This window comes from Bipolaris victoriae, assembly GCF_000527765.1.
Source record: "Bipolaris victoriae FI3 unplaced genomic scaffold scaffold_19, whole genome shotgun sequence".
NCBI lineage: Eukaryota > Fungi > Ascomycota > Dothideomycetes > Pleosporales > Pleosporaceae > Bipolaris > Bipolaris victoriae.
Window position 1 is genome coordinate 120,038 of NW_014575373.1, and position 13,383 is coordinate 133,420.

The window sequence follows — 13,383 nt, forward strand, 5'->3', positions numbered from 1 at the left end:
ACGAACAACGCGTCAATCGGCGAGTCGTCTTGTTATCGATTGAATGTATGTGCCAGGATCGACGCTATCTGGAGAGAAGCATGGACTTGTCAGACCCCCGCAAGCCGCTAACAGGGCCGTTGCCTGAGCAACAGGAGATGCTCCCGCTCCCGACGCAGACGCTGCCAAAGCATGGACGACCAAGAACTGATGATGAACGGGCATAGACGAGTTTAGACGAGCAGCAGCCGCCACGCCGTTGCAACGCTCATCCTGCCCGGCCCCGGACATGCCCTTTTGCTTAGCCCCACCTAATCCTCCACCGCTGCCAGCCTATATTCCGACACCATGCCCCCCAGCCTGCACCCCCATCTGAGACAGGCGCTGACTACTGACGATTTCTACCTCCCCCCTCAGGACGCCATCGAAGAATTGCCCCTCGAGCACCATGACCCCGAGCAACGGGCCGCGAAGCGACGACGGGTCGAGGCAATCGCTGCCCAATACCTACGAGGCAGGCCGCCTGTCATCCTCACCGCGGGGCTAAGAGGGCCATTTGACCCCGACAACTGGAAGAACCCATGGACGAAACCGACAAAAGAGAAGCGCAAGACAGCACAGGCGGGCAACACGAGACGGAAACGAGGCAGTAGGCCACAGGCTATAGCGCAAAGTCCGGCGCCCTCGATAGCCTTGATAGCTTCACCGGAAACCTCGAGGGCTACCCGAGACATCCACCTAAGTGCCCAGGAGCCCGACGATAGCCTTGGTCACATCCAGGTTGCACCCTCGACTGCTCCATTAGCAGATGAAGACGACATTCGCGCCACCACTACTACAGACTCTTTTAGCGTAGATGCTGGAACATGCATACGCCGCCAAACTCCCTCGACGAATCCTTTCTGGTTGCGCCGCCCTGACTCAGCTCGTGTCGATATGCGCAAAGCCACAAGCGAACGATGCGATTCATCACCGACACGGTCTCGGACGCGGCATATGTTTTCGCAGACTGAAGCAGTGGCGGAGCTGCGCATTAGTCTTTCAAAAGAAACAGTGCGCGTGTCGAAGTCGCCGCCAAAAGAAACGTTGCCTGGGCACTGGAAGTCGAGTGCCTCCGCCTCTATGGACATTTCATCGCCCGCTGTGGATTGTGAAGACACAAGGAGTGGGAGGGATTACACGGCGCAGACTGTCTACACGCCATACAGCACCGAGCAAGCACAACGTTCGCAGCGAACCATCCCAATAGTCACGTCGTCAATGGGCAGCCAACTCACAGTCTCAAGAGAAGATATACAACGCTCCGCAGAGCGACTCGTCGACTCCATGTCTAACACTGGTATCTCGGCGATATCATCACAGCAATCAAAGCGGAGGATTTCACGCAAGACTCCCAAATTCACAGAACAGGACGACGTTGCCTCTCCCATCTCTGTTCCGTCGCCTACATCTACACATAAGAGAGCTCAGGCAGACCCTGTCGGCACCAAACCCAACAGACCGAAGCCAAGAGCAATCAATTTCGATTCATCGCCGGAGAAAGATTCACCCATTGCAAAGAAACGTCACGAAGAAGCACGGGCTGTCGAAAATGCTCCAGAGGCAGAGGAAGAGCAGGAAGAAGAAGAAGAAGAGGAAGAGGAGGAGGAGGAGGAGGAGGAGGAAGAAAAGGAGTATGAGGATGAGGCAGAGGGAGAGAGTACAATGGCTCCACAAACAGCCGAGACCAAGGATTCACCAGACCAGGCCGAACAACTACAAGAAAGCGATTTAGGTCGAGGTTCGGAATGGTGCACACAAGCTGCCATGGTACGAGCTCAGCTCGAGTTTCAGCAAAGCACATTCCCCACATTGTCGCCCGCCACCATTCGAGCAGAGTCACCAGTATCGCTAAACACATGTCGTCGGACATTGGATGCGCCAAGTCCAGCGATGACACCACGTATAGCCATGACGGTCGAGCGAAACTCGGCAATGGCAAATGAAAGTGTGTTTCGTGGACCGCCGATCAGCACACAGGATCTCTTTGGGGCAGCGTCGCCCTTTACGTTTAGCACGGCGAAGAAGAAGACGGAGGAAAGCCAGCGAAGCAACTCAAGGTTTTCCATGGGACGAAGTGACGTTGGAGCACTAAAGCAGGGCGACGTGACGAACAACAGCCCCACCCCATCGGCGGGGCGGATCCCCCTCAAGGACAAGAACACGACGACATCATTCTGGAGCTTTGTGTCGGAGAAGGCTTCACAGGGGTCGCAAAAGTCTGTGGGGGAGCGATCGAGGTGTTCGGCGAGGGAGAGAGAGTTTTCCGGCTTGCACCTTGATGCGTCGGTCGACGACTTTGGCCGGCACTATGCAGCGCCGTTTGTAAGAGGGATAGAGGACGGGTGAAGGGCAACGTAATTGCAATGGTAGAGTACGGAGGCAGGCAGGGCAAGATGAAGTAGGCGGTGAGAGGCCACGTTCCGGAGTGATTGGTTGCGAAGGGGGAGCGGGAAGGGGACCATGCATAGTTGCTGCAAGGGAAAGGACGGTGGTGGTGGTGCGCAGATAGCAGATGACGAGACGAAGAAGGCAGTCGGGCAGAGATACGAGGATGCAGTTTGCCAGCGGGGGCCGTGGCAGAGGCGCGAGGCGCGAGGGTCTATGGTGAAAGCATGTGTATGTGTGTATGTGCGTGTTGTTGTTGTTGATGTTGTGATGTTTGCCGTCAATCAGCCGATGGGATCCGGGCAGGACTGGGCAGGAATGGGGCGCACGGGCACGCGGGCGCTCCATGGTGGTTATCGCCAACACGGATACCCATGCCGTGTAGATGGCCATGTGCAGCGACACCGGCTACGGCCAGCAAAACAACAAAACGAAACAAAACAAAACAAAAAGCGGTACATGGCATTGCATGGCATGGCATTGATAACAATCGCGGCTGCAAAGAGGATATGCGCCCGCCCGGGTGGACATGGCAATGGCTTTGTCTGCATGGTGAATGAAGGCCATGTCCCTTTCGCACGCACGCTCATCTCGCAGCGGTGGACGCGCGCCGGGGACGCGCCAAGGCAGACGTCATTGGGCCGCTCGCTTGCGATTCGTCTTCGCGCCACTCTGGACTCAGACGCCAAACCACCGACATTTGGAACGTGGACCGTCGTCTGCTCTCACTCGCCAACGCCCCGGATCCGCCTGCTGCAAGCCATCGCCCAACGCCGCCCCTCCACCTGCTGCCAGAGCCCGTTGCTGTGCGCTCTCTTGCGCTAGGTCGCCCCAAGACCTGCTGCCCCTGTTGGCTGTCCGCTGCCTCTCCGCCGCGCCCGACGACTGTCCGCATCCTGGCCAACCCGTCCAGCGCCCGCCCGGCAATATCTGCCACACATCCCGCCACGAGGTGCCTTTCACACGGTCGAATCAATGTCGAGCCCATGTCACCCCAGCCGGACCTCCAAGGAAATGCCTCACCCCCCGCCTCGGTGAGGTCCACCGCCAGTCAAGACCATGCCTTGGTCCCGAAGAGCCTCTCCCAGACGGGCCGCTCGCGTACCGCCCCTCTCGCTCAAGACTCCTCTCTCTGGAAGTCGTCAATTGACCGTCCCCAGCTCGATGAGCGCGACAGCATCTTCGCTACCACCTACCTGGCCTCGGATAGTCCTATCTCCTCTCCCCGCGCCACCGCTCGCCAAGTAGACTGGTCTAACGATGCTCCCGAGCACAGCTTGTCAGACATGGCCGCCCCAGCTCCTCCCCAAAGGCGACTGATAGACCCTCCCATCATACGCAGAAAGCACTCGACCATCCCGCCCATCAGCTCAATTGACCACCACGCCCTCCTTAACACCCCTTTCAACTCCCGCACAGCCATGGCCACCGCCATGTGCCTCGAGACTCCCCATCACAGTCCTCCGCCTTATATGAGCCCCGTCGAGTCCCCCGTCCACCGCCCGGTTACGCCACACCGCCCAGAGCTCCAGTCCACATTGCAGGGCACTCTGCTTGAGAGCGACGAGAGGCGCAGGAACAGAGAATGGCGCGAGGGCAAGCCTGTGCCGTTCAAAGGCAACGTCATTCTCGACACCCCAGTCATGGACCAGGAAATGGAAAAGAAGATTGAAGCTACTCTTGCCAAGACCGAACAGCCTACCACCGCTCGCAGCCGCAAAGCAAGTCACTATCTCCGTGTTTTTAAGGATGGTGACCCCTCAGAGGAGCCCAAAAAGAAAGAAAAGGCCAAAGAGCGCTTACCAAATGAGAGGACCCTGTCAACCCTGTCAGAGGAAGGATCAGCAAGATTCAATGGGGCTGAAACAAGCAACCTCACTGAGCAACTTCGGCGTGCGTCGCTTGCCTCGTCAGCAGTTCAGTCTCCTGCAGGCGGTCCCAACGAATCATATTTCGAATCAAAGCCAGGTCCACACACAGACACAGGCATTGCCATAACACCTCCTTCTCAAACAAATGCCCAAGGCGACTCGGACAACCGGCAGCTTCCAAGGCGCCTTCTCGAAGACATCCGAGGTTTTGGCCACCTCACTCCTAGCATCAAAAGACGATCGCCTGTGTCGCGCAGTTTACCGACTGCAGCTATTGAGAAGATTCACGCTCACGCACCCACCTACGGAACTCCATATCATCATGAGTCTTCGGACTATTTTCAGCCCAAGGATGGAAGCAGCAGGGAGCGCACGCCGGGTTCGGAGGAGGAGGAAGAATCGGAAAAGGAGCAAATATCCTCGGCGCTCTACTTCCCCCATCGCCGAATAAAGCCAAGCGAGCAGGCTGCCAAAGAAACAAACAATCAAGATAGAGAGGTAAATGCTGTCGAGAAGAGGGCTTCGATTCACGAGAGTGCAGTGCCCAAAGGGTGGGCCACTGAGAAGGAGGTGCAGACCCCACAAGAGGTAGAAATTTCTCTGCAATCCACAGATACAAATCAATGCCTACATGGTGACATCCCCACGGCAGCTCCCGTAAAGAAAGACAAAGATCAGCCGTTGACACCCTCGGCTATTGATTCGCTTTCAGGTGAATCAGAGCCTGAGTCGCTCGCCGAGTCGGCTCAATCACTCCTTGGCTATGAATCCAGTGCGACTGATGATCTAGGCACGACGCCCACTGCAGCAACCTACAAGAAAGAACCCAAGGCTGCTTCGACAGCACCATCTCAGCCGCCAGCCCCACTGGGTGCTGTCGAGTTGAAACCATACGACCACCAAGTAGGCGGCCACTCGACTGTTTACCGCTTCTCAAGACGCGCAGTCTGCAAGCAGCTAAATAATCGAGAAAACGAGTTTTACGAAACAGTCGAGAGGCAGCATCCGGAACTGCTAGATTTCTTGCCAAGGTATGAAATCCCAACTGCACTATTGAGCGAAGCTGAAACTTCAGCCAAGATTTGCCTTCGCCCTTTCTTCTCGTATTAAGAATTGTTTGCTGATGAAGTATTGTCTAGGTATATTGGTGTCCTGAACGTGACTTACCGCAAAGCACCCAAGAAGAAGAAATCGCACAAGGACAAGGCCAAACACGATGCTGGCATTAACACATCGACGACGCAGTCAGAAAATCCTTCAAGGCAGGCCTCTACAGCCCCTAGTGATCCAAGCAAGCCGGAACCGACTCGAGTTGTTAGTCATTCCCAGCAAATCATGCCTACCCCTCAAGTCATTTTTGAGAACAATCGTCACATCATCCCGGATAATTTGTTTCGAGTACCACCACGCTCTACAACGCCTGATCCATGGATGAAAAGTTCTTCGTATTCTTCTTCACAGCAGCATCGACGATATCAGAGCGACTACGGGTACCCTCCGAGAAGCTCCTCACGACCACCATTGCAGCATACCACCAGCTGGGGGGTCACAACAATCAACCGAAAGCTGCAAGAGGAAGTTCTGCGACAGGTTTTTGCTCCACCAACCATACATCACCGGCAACGCCACCATCGTCACCATGTCATGGCCTCACGCGCCGTCGGAGATTCCCCGCAGTCCACGGTAGGCTCTGCGCCTACGATAAGGAGGAACAGCACAGATGTGGCCACGTTGCATTCGCAGCCTCCGGAAGAATGTACCAGGAAGCAGGTGTTGAAGGCAGAAGCGCGACGTCATGCTTCGGGCGGAAGCGCTGATTTCCCCAGCCATAGCTCAATACCAGGCTCTGGAATCAATGATGAAGCATCAAAACCGCCACCCGGCATCCTTCCGCGACGTCGCCACTCCGGTAGCGGCTTGACCAGGAGACCCCTCGGAATTGATACTGAACAGCGCCATGGTCTTGAGTACTACGAAGAGGACGGTTATGGTGGCGATGCAGAAGAAGAGGTTTTCAAAATGGACGAAGACTCGAAAACTAGCAGTCAGGAAGACAGAGGCCGGTCATTACACAACAACAAAGCTCCCAAAGCACATCATTCCGAAGCGCCACCAGAAGGCACCATGTTACCAGCAGCCCCTGTCGCGTCAAGTAACATGACTTCTCCACCTAGCGAAGAACCAAGCAATCCTGACAGTGCCCTACAGCAATCTGATGAGCGTGTGCAGCATTTCCTCCTCCTTGAAGATCTCACTGCAGGTATGTCAAGGCCCTGTGTTTTGGATCTGAAAATGGGCACGCGCCAGTATGGCATCGAAGCAGACGAGAAGAAGCAACGTTCTCAGCGGCGCAAGTGCCAAATGACGACCAGCCGAGAACTTGGCGTACGAGTCTGTGGCATGCAGATCTGGAATGTGAAGACACAGAGTTACATCTTCGAAGACAAGTATTTTGGTCGCGATCTCAAGGCCGGGAAAGAGTTTCAGGACGCGCTGAAGCGTTTTTTCTGGGACGGAACCGGGTACAAGGCGGCAACTAGACACATTCCCGTCATCTTGGAAAAGATCAGCCAGTTGGAACGTATGATCAAAAACCTGCCCGGGTATCGATTCTACGCAAGTAGCTTGCTAATGCTCTATGATCGCGGGGATAGTGATTCAAAAGAAAAGGATGGTTCAACCACACAATTGAATGGTAACTCTGCAACGAAAAACGAAGAAGCTGCTGCTGGATCTTCCGGGCCAGGGAATACGTCCCCTCCGAAAGCGGAAAAGCATTCAGAGATCAAGCTCAAGATTGTTGACTTTGCCAATTGCGTGACGGCAGAAGATCCCTTGCCTGACGACCTTCCCTGTCCTCCAGAAAACCCCAATGGCATCGACAGGGGTTATCTCCGTGGACTCCGATCGCTGCGATTGTACTTTCAGCGCATTTGGAACGACATCAACGAAGAGTGGGTTGAGCGAGGTGAAGGCGAAGGCATGGCGCGCAACCACCACCACGGACCCGGCCTGGGCGAAGTTGGCGCAGGCTGGATGGACGACACTGGAGGCGAGGATACTGGCTATGTCAGTTTCTAAGCATGGTCACGAAAACGTGGCGTGTCGACAAAGGAAATTGGAGATGGAAATCCGGGTCTCATTCTATTCTACCTACGCTTCAGTTCTCGATTCCTGCTTCTACGTGTTTTGAGCATGGTGTATGGCGCAACAAGGAAAGACAAAGCTAATGAAATTGAACGCTCTGCGACCGGCGTAGCATTTGCATGGGCTGGGAAACTTTTTTGTCTGTTGGTTTCGGGTATGGGATCTGGTTGTGTGTTTCAATTTTTATCCTCCATCTTGTAATACTATGGTTAGAAAAGTAGAGCTCTTCAGCACTAGCTTACGAAGTCAATATCTAGACTTCGTGTAGTGTTTTACTTGCGACGAATTCCCTGACCAATCATCTCGTATCTCCAACACATGATAAGGAAAGTCTAGATGCGGTTCACTTATCGCGGACTAGATGATCTGCTATCTAGATATGCAAGAGACAAGCATCCTAATCGCGAAATGGGAAACTTTCCCGTAACCACCTCTACCCCACTTATGCAGCAGCAACCCCTCACCATCCGCAAGTCACAGCAGCCTGCATGTTCAACCAAGCACACACTTGGTCATGTCGTCTGCGAGCGGCCACTTGCACGCCCCTGCCATGTCCCCTCTAACCATTGACCCCCCACTGCTCAATTCGGCAAACCCCTGGTGCACCACGCTCTCCCAATTGCAAGACCTCTACACCAATCCCCACACTGGCGCCATAACAACCCGCACCTCACTCCCTTCCTCCACAGACAAAGGATTCCCCCACGACTCCAGCATCCACCAATTCACCTTCTTCACCCCAGACACCCTCTCGAGCTCAACCCCAAACACAGACCTATCAGACGATGCCTCGACAACAGGCAGTCTCAACACGCTCGGCTACTCGCCCATTCCCCTCTCGGAATACCTATCCTACGTGCAAACAATAAGCAATACTCACTGCACTTCGGTTCCACTCGACGGGCGCACCACGCACAAACCCATCATCGTGTCTGTGACGGGCACCGCGGAAGAAGTGGTGCAGTGCTACCGCCAAATCCGCACGTGCCAGCGCACCGTCTGCATGCAACTAGCCATGGAAATCAATCTTTCATGCCCGAACATCCCTGGGAAACCGCCGCCTGCGTATTCGAGACAGGAATTGGCCGAGTACCTGCGTGGGTTGGGGAGGGAAATATCTCTCTATCAACAACAGACTCCCGAAGAAGGAGAAGGAACTACAGTAGTGACTCCAGTAGGCATTAAAACACCGCCATACACCTACCACGACCAATTCCAGAGCCTAATCGATGCACTCCTGGATTGCAGCGAGCAAGGATGGTGTCCCGTAAGCTTCATCACAGCGGTGAATACGCTTGGCTCGTCGCTTTTGGTCGCACCATTTTCTTCCTCGGCAACCACCACCACCACTCCGTCTTTCCACCCTACCCTCACTTCAGCAAATGGCACGGGCATCGGCGGTTTAGCGGGTACACCACTGCATCCCCTCGCTCTCGGCAATGTATATACCATTACGCAGATGCTGGCGCAGCATGAGGTGTTGAGGGGAATACAGGTGATTGGGGTTGGGGGTGTGGCGGATACGGAGGGGTATAGACGGATGAGGGGGGTCGGGGCAAGGGCGGTGGGTGTGGGGACTGCGTTGGGGAGGAAGGGGGTGCGTGTTTTTGAGGAGATTGGGGCTGCTGCTGTAGAAGAGAGAAAAATGAGCAAACATGCGTGTTGATAGTATGGTTGTGATTGAGAGTTTTTTTTTAAATATTATTTTGGTTATACATTTCGTATGTATGTGGTGTCCGTTCATCTAATATTATTTTTATTTTGCTTGCAATGATCATTATGCTTTCTTCCCGTTGTTGTTGTTTTTTAGAACTAGACAAAATATCAAGGGTATCTCTTTTTTTTTCTTTTACTTTCCTTTTCCACTTCCTTCTCTCTCTCTCCATGGATCGTGGGAGGTTTCCCTAATTAGCTTCATGCAGCGTATTTCTTTTCGCCATGCCTCGATGCTAGTTCTGCTGCACCCCTTGCAGCTAGCCATTCGCTATCCCCTCGCTCATTAACGCTCAACATGCTGCTCACGTCCATTTCTAGCTCGTCCCAAAGCGCATCCTCGACTCTGTTCTTGAATTCGGCATCTGCGCCGTGACTGCCCAGGAGAACGATTCTGCCTGGCGCCTTGCCCTGCGGGCTCAGAACAAACGCGATGCTTTGTTGTACCTGGGCCCAGAATTTTGCTCGTGGCGCGTCGTACATGGGGAGATGCCACCAGCCGAGATCAGAGCGTATGATGCGGCTGATTATGTGTCCTTGTGATGCGTAGTCTCTGCAGGCGTATTCGTGCATGCTTGCGCTGAAAGCGCCGTCGTCGAAGGCGAGGAAGAGAACGTGTTGCAAGTGTTCTGATTTCGATTGTGTGGTGCACGAAGATGCAGGTTTGAGAGCGGCATGGGTAGCCATTGCTTCTTCGTAGAGTACGGCGCTGTCCTCGGACGAAGCAAGTCCTGCAGATACCATGGCTTTCTGGAATTTTCGTTGGAGTCTGGGAGCCTGGGGGGACAGGGCCAATGCGGCTTGTTGTACAGAATCATCCAGTTCCGTCTCAATGGCTCGGTGAAGTCGGATCATGAAACCGGACAAGACCATTTCATCGCTGGGTTCTAGTGGTCCAGAGTAGCCAGAGCTAGAGGACATCCACCGCCGCATCAAATCTTGATAATCGGCGCCTCCTTCCATCCTCACGAGGTCCCTAATTGTTCCGTTTTGGTAATGAGCGGCAGCCACGGCATGTGATGTTGTAAAGTGGAGGCCAATACTTGGCGAAGCGTGTGTGGTTTTATCCTCGACGCTGGTTGTGTCGTCTGCGGCGTTGTCGACAATGGGTACTTGCTGTGCCGGTCGGATAACCCGTGCACTAGCCAAAGGCACGAGAAACAGCAGAGTGGACAGCTTCATGTTGAAGTGGGGAAATATTAGTAAATAAAGGCGGGGTTGACAAAAGACAAAAAGGGCGCAAGAGAGGGAGTGTCAAAAGGCCAAAAGAAGGTCAAGCAAGTGCGAGAGAGCGAACAATGGTGGGTGAAGGCACGGTGAATGGTGGTGGTGGCAGCCGTAAGGACAAAAGAGTGGAAGGTGGAACGGCAAAACGGCGACAGCAAGAGCGGTCGGTCGGGGTCGCGTGGGCGTATGGGCCCATCTTATAGTAGTAGCTTCAGGGCGACGAGGGCGTTGCAGACAAGCATCCGATGGTACCGTGTGGCTTGCCAGAGCTTGCCAGATTCCGATAGCGCCTGCGTCCGCTGGTTCCATGGGCGTCAAAGGCCCGTGGTCCCGTCGAGTATTGGGAAGGTTGGCGCTAGGCCGCGCAGGGCACCGAGGCATAGCTAGAGTGCCTTGGTTTCTGTTTGATGAGCATTGATGACCACGGCCAAGGTCTGAGGTTGTTCACATGCCTGCCCGACGGCTCCTCACCCGCATCTCGACCTTGGCGAGGCGCTTCGCTGTCTCGTGGGGCCCGCCTGGCTGGGGCGCTGTGTGCGACGTTGAGACGTCCATGTCGAAGGGAGTGGTGTCGGCGAGGGTGAGGGGAAGTACCAAGCTTTGGCCGGTGCCGGGTCTGCCGTGATGCTATTTATAAAGAGCCTTGGCATAGTCAGCGCCTGCCAGACTTGCGGCACCGCGTATCGTACAAGATTTAATTCTCGCCGAGTCGCTGTCGTCTGGCCCAGGGCACTGGTTTCTGTTTGATGCGCCACTGTCTCTTTGCTTACATATTTCCGATTGGGGTTGGCTGGCATCGCGCGTAAGTATGATGACTGCATTGCTCCGCCTGGCCCCGCTCTTTCAGGTACCGGTCGCTCGACATTCTGGGCCCTTATTGCCGGGTCATTTTCACGCGCATTGACTGCTGCGTACACACTTACTCCCCCATCCAGCTAGGGTGTCGTCTGTGGACTCTGGCTGCGCCACTTTCAATAGAGTACTCGGGGTCGACGAAGAATCCAACCTTAGCGACTCAGTCGCGCGTTCACGTGTCTACACTACCTTACAAGCACACCAAATGATGCCATGGATGAAGACAGAGCTTCGAGAGCCCCACGAGTCAACTACAATCACTACTCTCAACCCTAATCCGATGGGATACTGACAATACTCCGCCATCACCCAACCCTGCGGTAGCTTTGGTCGACATCCTTACACTTGTCACGCACAAAGAATGCTCCGCAGCCACGGACCAAAACGACATAGCGCAGCACATCCATCGTATCCCTGAAAGCACGTCCGTGCCCCAGCCCTCTACGTACGGACCACACGACTTTGTGATATTCGAACCCCTCTTATGCAGATCTTCCGCACTAACAACAGGATGCCTGGAGCAGGCACCATTGTGTGGTAACAGGCAGGCTTCCCCAGTTCAACGGGTCCAGCCCTGGAATCATCCAGGCCCATCTTCCATGACTCCTCTCTCGTGATGGTGGTTCGTGTACATTTCCACTTCATCAACCCCCTTTTCGTATTCCATCCATCAGCAAAGGTCATACGGGCATGTCAACCCGTGCGGGGTTCAATATACGGCTATTTCCAAAGCTATGTCCTTGCGGTACCCATTTACCGAACGTCAATTTACGGCTCCACAGGGCGCAATGACAAGCCTTTTTGAGGTGCGGCCGTGCTCGCTACACTTGCTTCGGATTCATGTAACAACCTTTTGTCCGATACCCTTCCTGTCAACTGAACAAGTCGCTTTAAACTTCGTTAATATGTATGCAGTCATCCGTCTCAAGTCAGGACGGCTCGATCTTACGCTAGAACACTAAGAAGAATTCCTGTTCTACTCCGTTCCTTCTCTTGGGGTTTCGGGTCATTTTCATCAGCACTAACAAATGTTCCTAGCATGCTGACCAGAAATGGCGGCTTTGCAACAACAAAACCTCTTGGGCTGTGCAGTAATCCGGGTGCTTTCATCGCATCTTCGCATTACACTGCTAATCAGGCAAAAAGGCTGAAGATGGTGTTTCAAACTGATTTCCAGTATTAAACCTACCTACAGACGGTTTACAAAACACCCCCTTGCGTATCCATGTCAGTTTCGGATTGACAATACTTACCTGGCAACATCAGATTACAATTGAGGCAGAACTTGGCTGGGAACAGATGGGAGCCGGCAGATTATCCAAAGCAAAAGTCGCGCCTCAAATTCTAGTTATGGAAACCTATACTATCCACGCCGCGTAACAAGGACGAAGGAGTGAATGAAGATCGATCTGCACGTGTCAACTAGATGCGTCCGACCTAAACACAAAAATCTTTCGAGCCAGATTTCTTACAATTCTAATGCAAACGCACATTGGTCATTGGTTGGGAACATGTTGTTAACAGGCAAGGGTCCGGCCTACACTTTTACCCAAGCTCCACCACGAACTTAACCTGTTCTCACAAAACAACACCTAGCCACGGCACAATCTTCCCAATGATGCACCTCTACACAAAATCAATAAGCTTACAACAAACTTTTTTCCTGCAAAAGAACGGAGTGATTGCGCCGGGCCTGATACAGCATGTTTTGCGACCAACCTTTATCAAGGACTAATGTGCTGATACCTTTAAAAAATCGTCATGACGATGTTACTCACGTTCCGTATCATTTTAGCCGGGCCAAATAAGTCTCTTATGCATAGAAACTAATGAAGAGGAGTTTTCTACCTCTCTTTATTCCTTGGCCTTCTCTAGCCCAAGCCATTACTTTGCAATCCGACGTTTCTGGCCGAGACGAATGAACATACAAACACTCGTATCATCATCGATGTATATACGACAAGAAGATCTGTTTATGCAACTGACTCGCTTATGTGTATGAGGATCAGCTGAAAGTATACTGGTGTGTCATGGTAGTACTCTAGCTCTCCAGGCTTGGCTGCTGAAAGGGACTTAATGCAACAGGTAGTAACTTTGGAGCATCATTACCAATCTAATTGCCAGACACGGCTAGAACACAGTCAGCTGACCAGGCTGAACTCGA

At 53.5% G+C, this 13,383-nt stretch overlaps 3 protein-coding genes across 3 annotated transcripts; 2 read left to right on the top strand and 1 right to left on the bottom strand.

The window, feature by feature from the left end:
• Positions 1-327: 327 nt before the first annotated feature.
• Positions 328-7,358, top strand: COCVIDRAFT_91883 (hypothetical protein; the record flags this gene model as incomplete). Its single annotated transcript, XM_014703879.1, has 5 exons — positions 328-1,257; positions 1,441-1,678; positions 1,721-2,363; positions 3,167-5,308; positions 5,417-7,358. The coding sequence occupies 5 exons, from the start codon at positions 328-330 to the stop codon at positions 7,356-7,358; spliced, it is 5,895 nt and encodes a 1,964-aa protein (XP_014559365.1).
• Positions 7,359-7,974: 616 nt separating this feature from the next.
• COCVIDRAFT_92046 (hypothetical protein) lies at positions 7,975-9,090 on the top strand (the record flags this gene model as incomplete). The annotated part of the gene is made up of 1 exon (XM_014703880.1): positions 7,975-9,090. One exon carries the CDS (start codon positions 7,975-7,977, stop codon positions 9,088-9,090), a length of 1,116 nt encoding a protein of 371 aa, XP_014559366.1.
• A 248-nt stretch (positions 9,091-9,338) lies between these two features.
• On the bottom strand, positions 9,339-10,319 carry COCVIDRAFT_92201 (hypothetical protein; the record flags this gene model as incomplete). Its single annotated transcript, XM_014703881.1, has 1 exon — positions 9,339-10,319. One exon carries the CDS (start codon positions 10,317-10,319, stop codon positions 9,339-9,341), a length of 981 nt encoding a protein of 326 aa, XP_014559367.1.
• Between the last annotated feature and the right edge of the window lie 3,064 nt (positions 10,320-13,383).